The sequence below is a fragment of the Crocuta crocuta genome, unplaced genomic scaffold (genome assembly GCF_008692635.1).
Source record: "Crocuta crocuta isolate KB4526 unplaced genomic scaffold, BGI_CrCroc_1.0 scaffold222, whole genome shotgun sequence".
Classification (NCBI taxonomy): Eukaryota; Metazoa; Chordata; class Mammalia; order Carnivora; family Hyaenidae; genus Crocuta; species Crocuta crocuta.
Window position 1 is genome coordinate 286,811 of NW_027528806.1, and position 22,084 is coordinate 308,894.

A 22,084-nucleotide genomic window follows, 5' to 3' on the forward strand; every position below is an offset into this window, starting at 1 on the left:
AGGTCTCCTAAGTAGCCTCAGAAAGCCTGAGATATAATTTGATGGCATCAATTGATGTAATTTTATTCTCTTGATTAAATGCATGGATTTTTATGTAGGAAAAAAAATTATATCTGAATAGCCTTATCCCAAGACCCAAAATGGCCACTGTATTAAACTCCCAACTGCAATGAAAGACTATATATTTAGCTAAACTAAACTCTGATAGAAAGTGCTATTTACTGGGATTCCTGTTAGGTGTGTGTGTTTGTGTGTGTGTGTGTGTGTTAAAAAGTTTTTGTTTCAAAAGTACTTCAAATGTAGTTGTTATTGTTTAAACATTTACTTTTACTGTTGTCTTTTATTCCAAACATAATAGATGTTTATAGTCAGTCTAGAAAATGCAATAGAAGCAAAAAGAAAATTATCTCCTCACACACCAATCAGAAGCAGGCACCATTTACATTTTTTACCAATGTATTCAGGTATAATTGGCATACCACAACTTCAACCATTGTAATTACCCAGTCTGGTGAAGTTTTTGTAAATTTATAGTTATGTAATCAAGATTGAAATCCAGTTTTAGAACATATCCATCACCCTCAAAATGTTTTCTTCATGGCTGGTTGTGGTCAGGACCTGCTCTCATCCTGTCTCAGACAGTCACTGATCATTCTATCTCCACGTTTTGGCCTCTTCTAGAAATTTCATATAACGGGATTCATACAACACATGTAGTCTTTTGTGATTCTTTCATGCATCATCCTGTTTTTGAGGATCATCTATGTTCCTTCATGAATTAGTACTTCATTCCTCCCTCTGCCGAGTAGTCTTCTATTCTATGGATATACACTGCATTTTGTTTACTCATTCCTAAGCTGATGAATATTTATATTTGTGTTTGTGGGTATAGTCTATTATACCTGTCCACATATCAGTTCCAATCCTCTTCATTCTTTTCTGTGGATTTGTGTTACTGTATGCTTTCATTTTCTTTCAACCTAAGGCTTCCTTTAGTATTTGTTTTAAATATTTTAGGCTAAGACTGCAACCAACAATCCTGCTTATCAGGGAATGTCTATCTCACCTTCATTTTCAGAGGGTGGTTTTCTTGGATATACAATTCTTAGTTGAATTTTCTTGCAACACTTTGAATATGTTGTTCCGCTACCTCCTACCTCCCTTATTCTGATGAAAAAGCAGCCATTAATCATTTTGCTGTTCCCCTCTATGGAGCTGTCTTTCCACTGCTGCTTTCAAGATTTTCTTTTTGTCATTCAGAAATCTGTATGCCTAGTTGTGGTTCTCTTTGTGTTTCTCTTTTTTTTTTTTTCTTTCTTTGTGTTTCTCTTACTTGGCATGGAGAATTTGGGGATCTGTAGATATGTTTTCCTCATACTTGGGAAGCTAGGGCCATTATTTCTCTAGTTTGCTGCCTCATTCTGTCTTCTCTTCCGGAGCTAGTATACATATGTTGGTACACCAGCCATTGTCCAACAGATCTCTTATGCTTTGTTCATTTTTCTTCAACAGCTTTTTTGTCTGCTGTTTGGATTGGATCATTTCTAGTGATATACCTTTGAGGTATCTTACTCTCTCATCTGCCACCTCAAATCTGATGTGGGGACTATTTAATGACCCTTTCATCCATTTACTGTATATTACAACTCTAGAATTTCCATTTAGTTGGGTTTTTTTAATATTTTTTTACAAGAGAACAAATCTATACCTTTATTTACTTTTCAGTTAGTTTAAGTCCTTGAGGGGTACAGCATCATACGGGTTCTGTGGCCAATGGCTTTAGCAGGAAGGTTGCTTCAGAATTCGGCTCAGACCATGCCACTGTTTCCATGAGCATGAGTTACTTTTCCCCAGATGACTCTGGGTTTTGTTGGGTTTGCCAGGAGTCACTGTGGTGTTCTTTGCTTTGTACACATATGCACATCTCTGGCCTAGACAGAATTCAGTCTCAACCCGAGCATACACACCTTCAATTTTAAGAAGAGCTGTGTACTCCTTCTGGTTCTAGAGACCCTGCTTATAACCAGCAAAAATGGCTTTGGACCACAGCCTTCCAGACACACTTGTCGTTTTAGGAGTCCTGTTCTCAGCAGGACTCCATAGGTTCCAAGGCAGCGGAAAGAGAAATGCAAGCTCTTAAATAGTTTATATTTCTCTATTAAGAGTTCCCATTTGCTAGGAATTTTCATTGTATTTTCTTTTAATTCTTTTAAAAGTTCCCTTTAATTCTTTGAACATATTTATGATAGCTACTTTGAAGTCTTCTAAATCTAACATCTAACCCGCTTAGAGTCAATTTCTATTGACTACTCTTTTCCTGAGTATAAGCTATAGGTTGTTTCTTTGTATGTCTCTCTTTTGTTGAAAACTGTACATTTTACTTTTTTAAAATTATTATTTATTTATTTTTGAGAGAGAGAGAGAGAGGAGGAGGAGGAGCAGAGAGTGAGTGAGGCACAGAATCTGAAGCAGGCTCCAGGCTCCAAGCTCCAAGCTATCAGCACAGAGCACAATATGGGGCTCAAACCCGTGAACTGCCAGATCATGACCTGAGCTGAAGTCAGATGCTCAATTGACTGAGCCACCCAGCCACCCCCAAAACTGTACATTTTAGATATTATATAGTAGCAACAACAGATTGATATATTTTTGTGGGTTTTTGTTTTGTTTTGTTTTATTCTTTTTTTTTCTCCACCCAGCTTGGAACCCAACGTGGGGCTTGAACTCACAACCCTAAGATCAAGACCTAAGCCGAGATCAAGAGTCAAGAGGCTTAACCTATTGAGCCACCGAGACGCCCCTGTTTGTTTTAATGAATTTTCTAGACTTAACTGGCAGAATCTGTCTTCTCTATGGTGTCTGAATGCTAATGTCTTTGCTTAGGTGTTTGATTTCTTTAAAATAGAGTTTATTGTTTATGGCAGTTTTACATTCTCAGAAACACTTAGTGGAAGGTACAGAGATTTCCCATATAACTTGCCCGCATATGGCATTTGTGATGGTTAATTTTCAGTGTCAACTAGCTGGGCTAAGGGATGTCCCAATAACTGATAAAACAATCTCTGGGTGTCTCTGTGAAGGTGTTTCTGGAAGAAATGAACAGCTGAATCAGTATACTGAGCAAAGAAGATCTGTCCTCACCAAGTTCACACACATACAAAATAAGGCAAAGAAAGGATGAACTTTCTCTCACTCTCTTCTTGGGCTGGAAATCCATCTTCTGCCCTCGAACATTGGAACTCCTGGTTCTTGGGCCTTTGGACTCTGATACTTAAACCAGTGATCCCCTCACTTCTGTTGGTTATATTTCTCTGGAGAACCCGGATTAACCCGGAATGAGCTCAAACAAGGACTTTTACTTGCCAAAGCCATGGCTGAGTGCCCAATCTGCAGCAGACAGCAACACTGAGCCTCTGATAATGGCACCATTATTACATAGGGTGATTAGCCAGCTTCCTGGTAGCAAGTTGATTACCCTGAACCATTTTCTTCATGGAAAGGGCAGGATTTTGTACTTAATTGGAATAGATTTCTACTCTGGATATAAATTTGCCTTCTCTGCATGCAATGTTTCTACCAAAACTACCACCTGTAAACTTACAGAATGTCTCATCTACCATCGTGGTATTCCATACAGCACTGCTTTGGATCAAGGAACTCACTTCACAGCATAAGAATGGCTGTAATGGACTCATGCTTATGAAATTCACTGGTCTTACCATGTTCCCCACCATACTGAAGCTGCTGGCTTAATAGAATGGTGGTATAGTCTTTTGAAGACATTACAGTGCCAGCTAGGGGCTAGACTTTGCAAGGCTTGAGTTCTCCCAAAGTCTGTGTATACTCTGAATCAGCATCCAATATCTGGTGCTGTTTCTCCAGTAGCCAGGAGTCACAGGTCTAGAAGTCAAAGGATGGAAATATAAATACCACCTACCATTCACTGTTGCCCCTAGTGATCCACTAGTAAAATTTTTGCTTCAATTTCCCACAACTCTATGCTCTGCTGGCCTAGACATCTTAGTTCCAGATGGAAGAATGCTTCCACTTGGAGACACAACACTGATCCCACTTAACTGGAAGGTCAAGACTGTCATCTGGCCTGAGCTCCTCATGCCCCGAGTCAAGAAAATGGTTTACTGTGCTGCCTGGGGTCATGGAGCCTGATTACTAGGGGGAAACTGAACCACTACTCGACAGCAGAGGTAGGAAGGCGCCTGTCTGGAATGCAGGAGATCCTCTCTAGTAGTTCTAAGCGGCCATCACGTAGTATTGCTATGCCCTGTGATTAAGGTCAATGAAACACTACAACATCGCAATCCAGGCAGGATTAGTAATGTCTTAGAACCTTCAGGAATGAAGGTTTCAGTCACCCCACTAGGTAAAGAACCATTACCAGGTGAGGTCCTTGTTAAAGGTAAAGGGAATATAGAATGTATGGTAGGAAAGGTAGTTATACCAGTTACAACCATGTGACTGTTTGTAGGAAGGAGGACTGTAATTGTATTTCCTCATTTTGTTATGAATGTGCTTGTATGTACATATGCACATATTAAGCAAATATCTTGTTTTTTTTTATTCCCTTATCATGTAACATAAGAGGTACTGATATATGTATTTAGGCATTGTTAATTTTACATCATAGTTTTCAAGTTATGGAGTATCAGAAGAGAAACATCATTGAAGGACTTTACCTCTTCTGGAAAAGGGATTAGTGCATTTTCAGTTGCACCCAGGATCATTATATATACCATATTAAGCACAATTATGTCTTTATTTAGAGATGATGATGATTGAGGAGATGCATGTTAGAATCAAGCTGACCGGGAGAGGACTTGGGATGGTTAATTTTGCGTCAACTTGACTGGACTAAGGGATGCCCAAACAGCTGATAAGACATGATTTCTGGAGTGTGTCTGTGGTGGGTCTCCAGGAGAAATTCGCATCTTAACCAGAAGACTGAGTAAAGAAGATCTGCCCTCACCAATGTGAGTGGGCATCATTCAACTTATTGAGGGCTCAAACGGAATAAAAACAATAATAATAAAGGTAGAGGAATGGTGAATTCTCTCTTGCTCATCCTGAGCTTGAAAGTCTACCTCCTGCCCTTGGACATCACATAATTGTTTTAGCTTCCGAGTCTGATCATTCAAATATCCCTACTATATCTCAGTTTGGTTCTGATGCTTGCTGTGTTTCTTGAAACTGTGTGGGCTTTTTGGTTTTGGGTTGTTTTTTTGTTTCGTTTTGTTTTGCCTTTTACTATGCCTTAAAGTTTTCTTTATAGGTGGACATGTACTGGGTAAAAGAAAATGCTCTAAATAGGCCTCTAGTAATGTGGTGGAAAGATGTGGGATTTGTGGGGAGGGGGGCAGGCAGGAAGAATTCTATCATGCTATGTTACGTCTCGGTCTTTTAGTGAGCCTGTGCCCCTGGACTGTGAACTTCACAAGTGCTTCTCATCCCCTTTCTAGATGGCTAGAGTGGGCTAGAGTGGGCTTAAGTTGGGTATTTTCTTCTCTCCAGATTGGCTAGGCTCTGAAAAAAAAAACAATAGTTTAGGCTCTGGTAAAATAATTTCTCTTGAGGAAAGGCCTTGTTTAGTAGAAAGCTCTGGCATATTTTTAAAAGATTTTTTGGTAAGTTTATTTATTTTGGGAGAGAGAAAAAGCATGGGTGGAGGAGGGGCAGAGGGCAAGGGAGAGAGGGAAAGAGGGAGACTCCCAAGCAGTCTTGACACTGTCAGCATAGAGTTTGTGGGCCTTGAATCCACACACTGAACAGCAAGATCACGAGAATGATCTGAGCCAAAGTCAGCCATTTAACTGGCTGAGCCATTCAGGCGCCCCAGCTCTGGAGTATTTTTAATTGGGTATCTTTTCCCTCCCCCTCCTGGAAGCAAGGGGGCATTTTTCTCCAATTCACTTTGAGAACCTTGTCAAGCTCCTGGGGGTGAATCTCACGAGAGTGTGCAGAACCGCAACCCCCTTCCTTCCACCCCCATCACAGGTACTTGGAGTTTTTAACTCTCAGTCTTGTCCACACTGAGCTTCCAGAAACTTATCATAATTCAGGTATTCCTACCCCAGTACTGGTTGCTGTAGAGAGAGGGATCTGCTCAGGCAAATTGTGATTCTCTGTATTTATCTGTTTCTCTAATTTCAGGACCATCGGCTTGCCCTGTGACCTCACTTCCCTGACAGATCTAAGAAGAGCTGTTGATTTTCCAGTTTGTTCAGCTTTTTACTTGTTAGGATGGAGTGACAACCTCCAAGTCCCTACATGCCAGACAAGAAACCTAACATCTTTGCTTGTATTTAGTGCTCATTTTTTGGGTAAATGTTTTATTTTTTTTTTGAGAGAGTGCTAGCAGGAGAGGGGCAGAAAGAGCAGGGGACGGAGGATCCAAAACAGGCTCTGTCCTGACAGGCTAACGGCATCGCGCCTGATGTGGGACCTGAACTGTGAGATCAGGACCTGAGCTGAACTCAGACGTTCAATCGAGTCACCCAGATGCCTATTTTAAAAAATAAGCCCCTAATGCTTATTTTTTAAAAATTTGGACAGGATTCCTGGGGTTACCCCTGTGCCTGCACAGCTTAGTGCTGACTTGTTAAGAGGTGGTGGTCAAAGGCCTTTACAATGTATGTCTTCTAGCCTCTGTTGGTTGATCTGTAGGTAGATTGGGGTGTGCATTCAAAACTCTGGCACATTTCAAGTCTCCTTTGGTTGTTATTTGCTGCATCTCCCCTACACATGTATATAGTTTCCCAGTTGGCAAGGGATGTTGGGAAAGCTAAAGCTTCTCTGGCCTTTCCTTGGTGCTCTCATTTCCAGGTTCTTCCTGTTAAGATTTCTGACTGGCTTCTAACTCCTACAAACCAGGACAGCAACTTTAGGCTACCAAGTACGCAGGCTTTCCCTCCTTGCATTTCTTCTGAGTTTGCCACTTTTGTGGGGGTTTGTCCCTTGCTCCAAATGGAGTCCAAAACGTCTGCCACAAAGCTGCTGTTTTCTTGGCTAGCCCCTGCTGATCAAACCGCTGTTCTTCTGGTCTGAGCTGGGGCTGTGGGTGGATGGGAGCAGCCTCAGGCTAAAAGACCAAGAAGGCTCACTCTTTACCCAAAGCTCTAGCAGTTTTTCAAGAATGCTTTACAATTCGTTGTGTGCTTATTTATTGCCAGTGCCCTCAAATGGTTATTTTTGGAACAGCTTCCTCAATTTATATATGAGTATGTGTGTGTAGATTCACAGATCTCTTCACAAAGGCATAGCCAGAAGTCTATACCTCTGTTTACATTTTGATGTACATTTTGATGTGGTTTTAACTTACTTTGCAGTTCATTTTTTTGTGTTTATATATAAATGTGTGTAACTATAAGCAATAGTATTTTTATGTCCTAAAAATGCAAGGTATTTTTTCCTTAATATTGTTTTTAACTTTATTTATAAAGTCTAATCCTTTTAAAGATGACAGAATTCCATCAAATTAATATACAAAATATTCCCTTCACTAATTGATAAACATTTAGGTTGTTCCCAATTTTTTTACAATTACAGACAGTGCCAGAGTAAACATCCTTCTACATGTTTCCTTTTGGTTTTACTAGGTCTTATCAAATTATTTTCCAAATTTCGTATCATTCCTTTCATCTATGAATGAGCAGAACTGTTTTTCCACAATCTGGCAAATCCTAGATATTTTCATGTTAAAAAATGTTTTACATAGGATGGGTGAAAACTTGATTTTAAAGGTGTGCATAGTTTTAAGATGCATAACACTAACATTCTGGCAAATTATCCTTCAGAGATTTTGTATCAAATTGCTCTCATCAATCCTACATGTTATCATTTTTTTAATGTTGACAATCTGATAGAAACTTGGTATCCCTGCTGTTTTATATTTCCTCATTATTACTATGATTGAAACGTTTTTGTGTGATTATTGGCCATTTGTTTTATCTAATGTTTGGTGTAAAGTAAACATATATTTTAGCTCTTACATGTAGGACAATGGTCTATATTGTTACTGTTTGTGTATGTTATGAAAGTGGGTTTTTCTCTTTTTTTCTTTTGGCATGTGAATACCATTGTTCCAATTGTTCCAATATCATGTGTTGAAAAGACTATTCTTTCCACATTGAATTGCCTTAGCACCTTTGTCAAAAATTAACTGGCCATACTTATACAGGTCTATTTCTTTTCTTTTCTTTTTTTTTTTTTTCTTTTTTAAATAGAGACAGAGTGCAAAAGGGGGAGGGGCAGAGACACTGAATCTGAAGCAGACTCCAGGCTCTGAGATGTTAGCACAGAGCCTGATGTGGAGCTCGAACTCACAAACAGTGAGATTCTGACCTGAGCCAAAATTGGATGCCTAACTGACAGAGCCACCCAGGCGCCCCTATACAGTTCTATTTCTGGACTCTGTACTGTATTCCAGTGACTCTGACCTCTGTCCCTTCACCCTTACTAAACTCTCTTGATTATTGTTGTTTTCATAATAAATCTTAAATCAGGTAGTATGATTCCTCCAATTGTATTAGTCTTCAAAATTGTTTCAGCTATTCTAATTTCTTTGCATTTCTATATAAATTTTAGAGTCAGTTTGTCTATATTTACAAAATTCCTGCTGAGATCTTGATTGTTAATGTGTTAAATCCATACATCAATTTCTGTAGAAGTGACAACTTTATTAGATATCTCCCTATCTGTGAATACATTACATCTCCATTTATGCAGGTCATTTCTGATTTCTTAGATCATAGTTTGTAGTTTTTAGCATACAGATACTATACATGTTTTGTTAGACTTATACCTAAGTGTTTCGTTTGGGAGCAGGGACTATTATAAATATTTCTAAAAATTTCATCAAGTTGTGAATAGCTAATATATAGAAATATGACTGGGTTTTGTGGTTGACCTTATATCCTGTGATTTTGCTAAGCTTACACTCACTAGTTCCAGGGGTTTTGTAGATTTCTTGGAACTTTCGGCAGAAACAGCTGCATTGTCGCAAATAAGGACCATTTTATTTCTTTTAAGTTGTATGTCTTTTTCTTTCCTACTGTGCTGGCTAGGGCTTCCAGTACTATGTTGAATAAGCATAGTGAGAATGAACATCCTTGCCTTGTTCCTGATCTTAAGAGCAAAATCTTTCACCATGAAGCATGATGTTAGCTATGGGTTTTTGCACATGCCTTTTATCAGACTGAGGAAGTTCCCCTTCCAACATGAAAGGATGTAGAGTTTTGTCACATGGTTCTTCTGCATTAGTTGATAAGGTTATGTACTTTTCATCTTTGGATTGTTAATACGGTAGAGAACATTGATTCAGGTTTAAACAGAGAACCAGGCTGACGCCCTCAGGAAAAAAACTTCCCTTGGTCATCATGTATTATTCTTTTTTATACATTGCTATATATTTTCTTGTGGAGTTTTTGGGCTTATGTGTATGAAAGGTATGTTCTATAGTTGTTTTTTTTTTTTTTTTTTCTTGTAATGTCTTTACCCAGATTTGGTTTTAGGATAATGCTAGCCTTATAAAATGAGGTGGGCAATTTTCTCTCCCCTTCAATTTTCTGGAGGAGATTATGCAGGATGGGTGCTAGTCCTTTAGATATTAGTTACAATTACCCAGTGGAATCATCTGGGTGTTGATATTTCTTTCTCACAAACTCTTTTTTTTTTTTTTTAATAATTAAGGGCTTATTCAAATTATCTGTTCACCTAGGATTACATTGCTTTTTATTTTATTTATGGTACTTTGTGACAGACACAGGTTTTAGGTCTTTTTATAATTAAACCTATCAATCTCTTCTAGTATATCTTTGTGAGCTCAGAAAGTTCTTCTTTCCTTCAATTACTAATTTTAGGAGTTTTGATTGTAGTGCTGTATTTCCTTCAAGATAATCCATATTTTCACTTTTTATGTTATAATGTGATCCATCTGGAGTTGAGTGAATGATAGGTGAAGATCCAGATCTTTACAGGTAAAAATTAGTATACAAGAAAAGAATAAGGTAGCTTTAGAGATTCCCAACCCCAGAAGCATAAAAGTTACTCACTTGAACAAAATTTTTACATATTCACAAATATATTAAGTGTGTTATAACCATGAAGACTAGTTGGATTCAAATGGAGGACAAACACTCTGAATATACACAAGAAAACTTTTTAAAGAAGATGATTAACTAGGAAACAGAGAACCAGGAAGTCTTCAATGAACATTCATGCTAAAGCAAACAGTAATCAAAATATGAAAATAATTTCTGAAAACTGAACAAAATTATTTAATGACATGGGTAAATAAAAGAGTAGAGAAAAGTAGGATGCCAAACTTTTCCCTATAATTCTTTCTTTCTCGCTCTTCTCCTCTCTCTCTTTCATATCTGATTGAAAAATAATGTACACCTAAATGGATTCCTTTTATGAGCAGAGATAATCAACATTTTTAAGTGTTTAAATCATATTCTTCACAAATCACAAACTCCTCTGGATGGGCCATCGAATCCATTAGTGTCTGTTCATCTGGCCCAGCCAGCAGAGCATGGCACACAGTTCTTTCTCACCCGTTCTTTGGTGTCTCTCCTGAAGCTATTCACTTCCCAAAGGATAACCTTGCCTGAGAAAGGACTACTGTCAAGGATGAATTCATCACCTGGCTTTCCTCCAGAACCCCCAGTTCCTCACTTTTGAATATAGTCATGAAAATTCTAGCTGCTACAAGCATTCTCTCTTGACAGCCAGAGGAAAAGAGTCAAGGGGGTTGAGAATGGAAGAGGAAGAAAGAAGGAGCCAATGTTTTTGTCTTTTATCACTGGATTTCTTCATCAACTGATACATCACAGCTCACATTCACAGTGTGTATAACCTCTACTCTTAATGCAGGGGAGTTCTGCTGAGATCCTACAGGAATAAAGGAAATGGCAATCAGATGGTTTTATTGGTTTTGACATTCCAACTAATTTGTGGAGATATTCTTGTGCCTAAATTCATGTGTCAATGTTTTTGTACAAAATGGTGTCCAGTGTAATTTTTCCATCACAGTCATGAATAGCTAATTACAACCTGTTCGTATCAATTGATAGATCATTGCCATTGTGTTTCCTTCCCATGGGAAATGGTGATAACTGCAAGCTACCTCTTCTACCTACCCCTGTGTTGGGCCTCTCCAGACAGGGCATGAGCCTTGGCTAGTAACGCGCTTGCCTCTGCAGTTTGGGGGCTGACTTCAGTGAACAAAGAAACACAGACAGAATAGGCCTGGAATAGAGAAAATTATGATCAAGTAAGTACCCAAATGACAGTATTTCAGAGGGTTTTGTAATAGCTCTCATGAAATTGCTAGTTGAGAGCTGTGGATGTTATAACCATGGGTGTTATCAGAGGGGTGAATTTGAGTCCTAGCTATTTCCTAGCTGTGAGTCTTGAGCAAGTAACTTCACCTTCACATATAAAAGAAATATATAGTTTCCATCAATTACGGTTTGGAAAAGATTAAATGAGATGGTACATGCAAAGCATTGGGCATAGTACCATCACATGGTAAGTCCTCAATAAATATTAGCTATTATGGTGTCTCATTAGGTGTCATAGCAAAATTAAAATCACAACTTTAGCTCAGCTTCTCAAAGATTCGCTATCAAAGGAAGTCCAGGGGAGTTAAGAATTGACCCTAAAACCATACTGCCTGAGTTCCTATCCCAGCTCAGCCACTGATGACATCAAGCCAAGTGACTAACTTCTTCAATATAAAACCAGAATGACAAAAATGACTGTTGCAAACAGCTGCTGTAAAGACTAAATGAATTAGTATATGTAAAGTGTTTAGGATACCACCAGGAATGTCCTAGGTATGAGAGAAGTGGAGATCTTATTACTATTATCATTCGTACTAAAGTGGAAGGAGAAAGAAGAGAGGAAATCCCTGGCCCACACCCACCAGCAAGAAAAGAGCCCCCCTTCCTCTGTGCCTCAGAGTTCACACAGGTCAGACACTGTGAGGTATTTTAAGGAGCTCCAGAGATTTTCAGACAACACTTTGGAGCTAAGACAGAGTTCAGAGCTGTTATGCATGCAGGCTCTGGGGGCTCAGATCCTCTAAGTTCAAATCCCTGCTCTACTACTGGTTAGCAACACAACTTTGGCTGAATTAGCTGTAACTCTTTAAGCTTCTGTTTCTTCATCCTTAAAATGAGATACAGTAATAGTAATGCCTCCACTTCATAGGCTTATTGCATGGATTAAATCAATACGTCCTCAAGTGCACACAGTAAAAGCAGTCCATAAATGTTCACTATTAGTTTGTGTTGTTGGGAAACACTGATTATATCTTGTTTTATCCATCCTGATCTGACTGCTGCCTGCACAGTCTTGGACACAAAAACCTGATGGCTTGCTCTGTTAACAGTGGACTCCCTGCCATCAGATCAGCATTCCCTAACATTTCTCCATGGTGTGATGCTAATAAGTCTGGATTGCGGGATTACTTGCAATGCCTCTTCTATGGTATCAGACTGTTTTCACATATACCATTGAATTGCATTGCACGGTTTCTATGATACAGGAAATCTTATCCACTCACGAACAGGGTTATTTGAGGAGAGAAAAGGTGAATTTAATGAGAAGTTTCAAGGGAAGTTTCAAGTACATGATACATCAAAATGCCCCACACTGTTTTCATTATAATAGTCTCAACATTCCTTACTGTTTTGTTTTGTTTTCCCCTGGGCATTTCTCAGATTAGTTACCTCCAAGTGACATACCCTTTTGTCAGTTTAAGTTTAGACTTGTTGATACAACTTGTTGATACAATCTCTGGGCTAGCCTAGAGGACAAATGACAGCATTACACCAAAATATCATGATTTTTTTTTTCATTAAAAAAAAAGCCCTTTGTATTTGCTAAAGCCTTAAGTTTGGTTACCCCTATAGGTTATTTTCCCTGGAACAGACTCACTTGCTTACCTCTTCCCAGCACCCACTGAGATGAGGGGAAACCCTGGAAGGGGAATTTGGTCTCAGATCAGGTCAAACAGCAGATATACTCACCCTGGGTCAGGATTCTCTGCCCACATTGTTTAAGGTTGAGGAAGGGCTCTTGTGTGGATCTGGCGGGAAATCCACCCCATCCCCTTGTTCTTCTGAGAAGCCTGCACTTCCCTGGCCCTGAGAACAGGGCCTGGGGCCAAACAAGGCCACTAGGCTGGTGCTCCAGCCAACTCACCAACCTGCTGCAAGTACTGAATGGCCTGATCATGGTTCCTCCTCAGCTGCTCGATCTGCGCGATCTCCTCATACAGACTGACCAGATCTGATGCCCTATCACCCTTCGCAGCAATAACATTGCCAATTGCCTTTTCAAAGTATGCCAGAGCAAGGTTCAATCTGTGGACGGCCAAGGAGGCTCTATGAGATGAGGGACAAAAATGGAAAGTCAGAGAGGTCCCTTACTTTGCAGACACAAAAGGAACTGATTCTAAGAATGAAACGATTTGGCCTACAGAGGCCAATTATCTGAATGGTTAACTAAAATGCAGTCTTATTATAAACAAACTCCCATTAGCCTACATTTTACCCACCAAATTCCACTGACTACCATTCACTCCCATTAATATAGCATGCTATAGTCTAACTTCATAAAAAAGCCAAAAAAATGGCTTCTAGTAATTCACAAGATGGATAATTTACTCATAAACACAGACATTCCGGACTCAGAATAAAATTGTATTATCTCTGACTCCCTCTCTTTCAGACAATGCAAACCCATTGCTTTGTCTTGTTTGATTTAGTTTATTCCCCCTGAGTTAAAAATGAGGATAGAAAAAAAACAATGTAAATATCCCCTCCAAAAGGCGGTGGTTCAATAAATTATGGAACATCATATAATAAAATACTTCAGGCTTTACAAATCATGATTCCTTTTTAGACTAAATAATATGAGGGGAAATTAAAAGTATGGTAAATTTTAAAAAGTGATATGACTGTACTTAAAATTAACCGTGATGTATCTATCAATCGATTGGTCAATCCATCTCTAACTATAATGTCCATATCAGTTATCTTTGGGTTATGAAATTAAAACATTTATTTTCTTCTTCATATCTGTTTTTTCAAACCTTCCAAAACAAAATACAATTTAAAAATAAGAATAAAAGAGGGGCGCCTGGGTGGCTTAGTCGGTTGAGCGTCCTACTTTCACATAGGTCATGATCTCGTGGTTCGTGGGTTCGGGCCCCGTGTCGGGCTCTGTGCTGACTGCCAGCTCAGAGCCTGGAGCCAATTTCAGAGTCTGTATCTCCCTCTCTCTCTGACCCTCCCCTGCTCACGCTGTCTGTCTCTCTCTCCTAGAAATAAATAAAAAATATATTTAAAAAAAAATAAAAATAAGAATAAAAGCTTTTCATTAAGGTTTAGTCTTCTGGAGACAGCAAGACACAAGGAGAATAGCATGGTAGTTCAAACTGGTTCTCACAGTTACTGGCTTTACAGTCAAACTTCAGGAGCCTACATTTCCCTCCAAATAAAACATGGTTAAGAATTCCTAAGTAACAAGATTGTTGTGAAGATTGGATAAAAAACTGTACAGGAAGTCACTTAACCTATAGTGGATGCACATCACTATTACTTCCCCTCACCCCTTGTTTTCATCTTTGTATGTGTGTATGTATACGTACAAAATATGCATGTATATAAAATTATTTTATAAAAGGCATTCTGCAAATTACAATTTATTAAAAATTTTTTAAAAAATGTTTATTCACTTTTGAGAAACAGAGAGAGACAGCATGAGCAGGAAAAGGGAAGAGAGAGAGAGAGAGGGAGACACAGAATCTGAAGCAGGCTCCAGGCTCCGAGCTGTAAGCCACAGAGCCCTATGCAGGGCTTGAACTCATGAGCTGCAAGATCATGTCCTTAGCCAAGCTGTACACTTAACCATCTGAGCCAACCAGGAGCCCAAGTTACGATTTATTTTAAACTAAAAGTTTCATCCTTCCTCTGAAGATTAACAATCAAAAGTACACTGTTATCTGATAATTCTTTACAGAAAAAATTTGATCAATCAGACCACTATTTCCTTTGACTGTAACAACAGAAATTACAGAATGAAATTGCCTCTCATCAAGAGCCTGTAGGGAGATATTAGCCAAGTTGTCTGGTCTAAACAACCACACTGTATTTTCCCCACCTTTAAAATGAGAAAAGGGATTTGCTCTTGCTAGATATTTGGTCTATATAAAATATAAATCAATGTGATACAGAAGGTGAGCTATGGATTAAGAAGACCCACTGTAGTGCTGGATCCTCTGCTAGTCATTCTGTAACCTTGAGTTACTTACTCTTTCTGTGCCTTAATTTTCTTATCTATGAAATGACAACAAAAATACCTGCTTCATAGCTGGTGGTAGAGGACTGAATTAAATAAATGATGGAAAGCACTTAGAATAGTTCTTGGATATAGTTATACTGTTTCAACACATAGAATAGTGCAGGTACAAAATAGATACTATGTAAATGTTGTAGAATGAATGAGTGAAATATGCACTAGAATTTATTCTGAAAAAGGAACAAGGCTACCTTTCACATAAGGCACAAAAACCTTAGCCACTGACCCACGTAACCACAGCAGACATTCACTAGACTCTAATTTATGGCTCTGTGGACTTACATCCATAGGTTGACTTAGCTTTGGACATTCAAACACCTCCCCACCATTACCCATTTGATTTCTAGATTCATGGTTGTTTAGAGCAGGTAGGCATGACTCATGTCATTTAACTTCCATTCAGTCATCGACCCTACCATGTCAAGTGCTTGCAGTTTGGGAAACAGATTGCTTTCAAGGATGTGAAGATATTTTTAAAAATACAGGGAACAGGAAACCTTTTATTATTCTTTTTTTCTTCTGATAATCTGCTGGGCCCACTCTCGTCTGTAAATACTGTGACTCTCTCTGAGGATACCTCACTCCACTGCAAACCAGTTAAATCTTGCTCTGGCTTGAACAAATCCTTGGTTTCTATAAGGAACAGAACTTTCCTTAAAAATGCATGTGTGGTGCATAGCTTTCATGGGCTTCCAATACACGGTCATCATTAAGTGTTCTTTCCTTGTCTTTTAAGACACCACGCTTCGTGACAAAAGGAGGTGGCACTTCAGAGAAAGACATACTTTGAGAATAGGTGCGGGAGGCAGGATAAAGGCGAGGAGTCCGTGAGTTCAGACCAGGATCTAATGCTTGTCGCCTTGGACGGCTTGTTTAATCTCTGCCTCAGTTTCCACCCTCTATCTAATGAGATAATAATTGCACCGACTACCTCAGTGCTATCTATTAAGATTCACTGGGCACTGCACATAAACTTAGACCACGGTGTGTGCATTTGGCAAATAAAACGCCTCTTCTATCATCATCTGAGTATCTGGTTTTCTGCTCTCATACAGAAGAGCACAGGAGAATCATGTGGTACCGGGCCTCGTTCACAAAAGCCTAAGCCTCTTAAAACCCAGATCTTACCTGCCCAAAGCAATCGTCAGGTCTTTCTCTGAGACTTGTAATCTGTGAACACTTCCCTTATATAATTCTTTCAGCTCTTTCATGTTTTTGTCTGCCTTCTGCAGGTTGAAATAAGCCTCTCTGCCAGTGAAACAGTCAAGGAAAATGCCAGGCACACAAACTCCCCCATTTCCCAGAGACAGCAGTTGATAAGTAAACAAAAGGGCCCTTTGGGAAAATGAAGCAGAATTGGAAAATGGGCACTTACTATGTTCTTTATTTTCTATATGTATATGTTGTCAAGAATTCTTTAGAAAACGAACAGAGCCCTGGTTTCCCAAGGCAGTAGCCTGAATCCGGGGCTGTGGTGGGTAGTGGGCATTTGGAGGAGTGAACAGAAACTGTAAATTATGCTCGATTTTCTTTAGAGGCATCCATGGCATGACAATAGTTATTCATTTTTCCTGAGTTGGTTCCTGTGAATGGTAAAGAGAGGAACTAATTCTGCTGAAAGGGACTTTCTAGATCATTTAGGAAGTCCAAGCAAAACAGGTTTTTGGCAAGAGGCAAATAGCAAGAAAGAAAATCCCCTTAATTCCCAAATATCCTATTTCCCACAAATTCAATAGCCCTGTCTAAGGACACAACAGAGAAAGGCAACAGATCAGTTTTTACAAGTTGAGCATCAAGACCAAAAAAAGCAGAGAGAGGGATGTGGTAAAGAAGAGAGGTTAAAGACACGTGGTCTCAAAGAAGACCCGTGGTGAATTCTGTTTAGTAAGGAATGCTTCATAAATGTGCCTATCATCCGTGTTCAGGGGCCATGCTAATCTCTGTATCATTCCACCTTCAGTGTATGATCATTCATGAACATGAAATACCCTGCACAGTGTTTAAGTAGAGATGGTACCAAAAGACTGTCACAATCACAGGCTTTTTGAAGAGTAATGGTCCCCCTCTGGGGACATAGAGAACATTTTCTTTTGCCGTTTTCACTTGGCCTCCAGCTTCATGGCAGTATTCTCAACAGCAGTTCAGAAAAACAAAAATGACCAAGAGTCCATTAAATTAGAGGTTTCTGGCTGCAGGTTACAATTGCCTGGGGGACTTTAAAAAATCTCAATAAACAGAGGAACCCCAGACCTACTAAATCAAAATCTCTAGGGCAGGACCCAAACAGCAATAATTCTTAAAGCTCCCCAGGGGGTGACAGGCGCAGCCTCCTTTGACCAACATTGCTTTAAATTCCCAGCCATGCTCCCTTCTCCTACACCACTCCCCACCCACTATCACCCACGCCCTCATTGCTAATACTGATCTTCCTGGGTGCTCAATGAAGAAGGACAGACTCTAGAAATTTCTCAACTGGCCAGGCGACAGGTCACCAGTGAGATCCCTCTCATGGCTCAACTCAGAGTTTATATGAACAGATACAGGAGGAACATTCATACCCTTCTAGATAGAGGTAAGGGGCTTGTGGGGGCCCCGGATGTCAGAACAGAACTGCGAGGCGCGGTTTGGTCTCCCCTGCTCCCAGGTGAGATGGCCCAGCTGGGGACATGTGGCTGCCACCCTGATCACAGGCCCCCCGGGAAAGGAAGGATATCGGTTCTGTAGGAGCCAGGCCACGCCCACGGTGTAGTAGAGCATGACCAGTGTACCCAGGATTTCCTTCTTCTCCTTGCGTGAGGTCGTGTTTCCCTTCCAGGTCAGCAGTGTGGTTCTGGCAGATTCAGCATGTTTCTTGGCCTGAGCTGGGAGGCCTGGGGAAGTTTGAGGGTGGGTGGCAAGAAGAAAAGCATTAAAAAGTCATGTTTGAGTCCAAGACCTTTCTGGGAGGAAAGAGGTGGGTAGTGCGGCTGTTACACGCTCTAGGATGTTAGTTTCCGAAGCTGGCTGTGCATCAGAGTGATCTGGATTGCTTGTAGAGAATACAGATTCCTGGGCCCCGCCCCGGACCCACTGAGTTGGAATCTCTAGAGGAATGGAGTCCCACAATCTTTATTTTTAATTAATTCCACAAGTGCTTCTAATGCAGCCACCACAGCATTAATCTGTGGGCCTCAGTCTGGAAATCACTAGTAGCCCAGGAATAGAAGCTGAGTATCCTGTCCCCAACACTGCTGCTAATGCCATGTGGCCTTTTCAACCCACAAAGCTTCTCCATCCTCCAAATGTACAATGACAATAATTATAGAAGCTGTGCCTTTACCAAACACCTGGAGACAGTCCAGGAACAAACTAGGTTATGCCACAGAGTGCTATGCTTTGAGCTTTCTGGAAAAGGCCTTCTAAAAATACAAGGACTTTGAATACAATTACTTCCATCTGGGGATTTTTTTTCCCATCCAAGATGTGGCTGGATATACTAATCGGTCACACACACACAAGCACACACACACACACACACACACACGCACACTCTAATTGCTAAAGGCAATGAGGCCCCTCACTAAGAAGACAAAAGGAATGCCAAACTCCAGGCAGCCAGAACTTGTGGTGTGTTTGGACTTGTTTTCTTAGTAAAGGCTGGAGTCCCCGGGCACCCACTAGAACTGCTATTTGTCCAGTTAGTTAACAGAGTTAGTCGACTTGGCAACACTGAATTTCTAGGCCTTGCTCCCCATCCTCCAATCTAGCGCCTGTCTAGTGATCCCTGATGGGAAAAGAGAAGCCCTGGAGAAAAGAGAAAGGCCAGGAGTGAACAAATTATCCTAGAACATTATCTCCTCTGCTCTACTGAAGACAGTCGGCTGGTGTTCAATTTGGCTCTCCTCTCTGCAGGCTGGTAAATATATTCACTCCTGCCATGCAGGCCCACTGCACCCCTAATTCTCACTTCACACCCCCAGTCCTCAGTCCGCTCCACGTCTGGCCCTTAGAGATTGTTTTCACCGTACAGGTATGGTCAATGGCCACAAAGATGATCTGAAAGGTCGTGAGGTCTGCAGCCCTCATACGTTCCATGTGCAGAAGCTCCTTAATAAGCTGGTACAAGGTAGGGGGAACAAAGCCTCCCTGGAAGAGCCCTACAAGGGACCTGGAAGCCAAGAAGTCTTTGTAGAGCTCTCAGAGATGCCTATTCTATAGGTCTCAACTCAACAGGTAAATGGAGTCTGTAGCAAAAGAGAGGGCTGTGTCCCAAATTACCAGGTAACAGTACCCCTCAAATTGCACTGCACTTCATCAACACCCTATGAAAATGCAGATTCCTGGGCTTTGCTTCCAGTAGTTACGGTTGATAGGTTCTGAGGTGAGAACGAAGGATTTATATTCATAACAACCATCCTAGGTGATACTGACTCAGGCTGTCTGAGGACCACACTCAGAGAAGCATTTAGTAAAATCTTTGTACAAGAGGTGGAGCTCATTTTTGAAGACTAGGTAGTTTGACTGATAGAGAAGAACGAGGAGGGGTTTCCACTTGGAGTAAACAGGCTGAGGCCATAAAGACAGAATAGGCATGTATGTGTGTTTGCACACAGACAGGTGCACCCATGTGCACGCACATACCGGTGGTGGTGGTGGGGCTGCTGGGGGCATGTAGAAGCATCACAGAAGACAGTATAGAGACCAGCCTGACTGAAGGGGAGATTTAAAGGTAAAGACACATAATGTGTGAATTGGATAGGTAAAATGGAGTCTTGGATGCCAAGGTGAGGAGGCTGGATTTGGTCTGTTAGGTAATGGGAAGTCTTTATAGGTCTTGAAGAAGAGAGCAGCAACGGAAAAACCTGCCAACGACATCAGACAAAGACAATCACATTGGAAACTGAGGAAGTCTTTTTGTCAAATAGGCTGTTTCTACAACCAGGTAGGCCCTTGGGAGTGTGTCAGTAAGAAGTGAAGGAACCCAATCTAGATGCTTCCTTCTGTTTGTAGAAAGGAGCAAAGCGAAGCTGGCTGAGCCCCTGAAAACCACCCCGGAATCAGCACATTGCTGCTTCTGGGATCCTGAATGGGAAACGAATGAGAAAGTTGTTCTGAGGCTTTGCAAGCCTGCCCTGCCACCCACCCCCACCCAAGGGTCCAGCTGGGGGTGCCCACTCAAGTGCCCTGTGCTGGCTGTGAATCCTCCAGCTTTTCCTCTAAGCTCAATTGCCGAGTTCTTCATCTCCAATTTATCATGCCCCACAGTGTGGTCCTTCTGATGAAAAAGCTAAGCTGTATAACCACTGGCTCTAAACAAACTGAACATGGATCTCAATTTAAAATGGCTCATTAGGGGCACCTGGGTGGCTCCAGCTTGGTTAAGCATCCAGCTCGAGATTTCAGCTCAGGTCATGATCTCACAGTTCATGAGTTCAAGCCCCACGTCAGGCTCTGAGCTACAGCACGGAGCCTGCTTGGGATTCTCTCTCTCTTTCTTTCTCTATGCCTCCCTGCTCACATTCTGTGTCTCTCAAAATAAATAAATAAACATTTTTAAATAAAAAAAAAGTCTCATTAAACATTAAAGTCATCCCCAAAGGAAAAAAATCACTCCTTTACTGTTCCCAGAATCCATCCCGGTCTCCAAAGTGGGGCGCATGTCGCCCTAAAGTATGCAAGGTAACAGTATAAGGAAAAAAATTTTCTGTTTTTAAATTCTGTTTTCTATTTTTATGAATATATAACAATATTACACAAGATATTAATACCACTGCACATAACATAATAAATACACTTAAGAGTGCTCAAATTTTTTGTACTGGTAAGGGAGCTAATTCTCAAGAGTTTAAGAGATCCCTGCTCTAAACAAATGTTTTTCAATATTTTCAACTATAAAAGAGCTCATTTTAGGTTTAAAAATACTCACTTTGTGACATTTTCCTGGCATTTCTCACATGAGAAAATTCACGATGACAAAAAGTACTATGAATCAGTATCAGTAATAATTTGAAATAGATTTGCATTTTCTTAATTTCAAGAACACCCTCTTTGGTGTAAAGATAACACCGCGTATATGTGTATGTNGTCAACTCTCTCTGCAGGAGGCTCAGAGACTGAAGATCTTGTTCCCAAACCCCAAGCCCCACCTCCCTACTTCCAATGTTAACTCTTGAGAGACCAAGTCATTTTCCTTCACTTGCCCTTCTTCCAAGCTAAGGACACCATCCTTCTCCCTGCACCATCAGTTCAGCAGTTACAGCAGGAAAAATCAGACCTGCTCCTGGCGCCTGAGATTCAGAAATTATAAGGAGCTGTTGATGAACTGGAAATGGGCCCTGGGATTGCCCACCAAACATCAAAGCATTCTGCTTTGGTCTGGGATGCGATCCCACAACTGACGTCTGTTATTCTGACTCAGGCCAGAGAGAATCTGCTCAGAGACCCCTAGTCTTTGGGGTTGCTGCTGTCACTTGTGATCATCATCTATCTTTAAGAAGTCAGCCTATAGCCAGACTTCCCAGATACCGATCTTGCCTCAGCCACTTCCTACTATCCCTGTGGCCTTGAACAAGGCATTTCATCTATCTACGATGCAGTTTATTCACCTATAAAATGGTAATGAAAATACTTTCTACCCTATAGGGTTGTTGTAAGAATTTAATTAATTCATGAAAACAGATAGTGCCTGGCAGATAGGAATGAAAAGAATTTGGACAAATGC

The 22,084-nt window shown here is 40.5% G+C and overlaps 1 protein-coding gene and 1 pseudogene across 3 annotated transcripts in view; both read right to left on the bottom strand.

Moving 5' to 3' along the window:
* Positions 1–22,084, bottom strand: part of TTC23L (tetratricopeptide repeat domain 23 like) — a 54,590-nt gene that overhangs the window by 14,352 nt on the left and 18,154 nt on the right. For all 3 annotated transcript variants that reach the window (XM_077755809.1, XM_077755808.1, XM_077755807.1), the window contains exons 5-8: positions 18,098–18,254; positions 16,513–16,638; positions 13,229–13,406; positions 11,154–11,262 (exon numbers count right to left, since the gene is read on the bottom strand). In XM_077755809.1, coding sequence (XP_077611935.1) covers positions 11,154–11,262; positions 13,229–13,406; positions 16,513–16,638; positions 18,098–18,254 — 570 coding nt within the window. The remainder of the gene's footprint in view (positions 1–11,153; positions 11,263–13,228; positions 13,407–16,512; positions 16,639–18,097; positions 18,255–22,084) is intronic.
* Positions 17,265–17,363, bottom strand: LOC144224742 (U6 spliceosomal RNA; annotated as a pseudogene).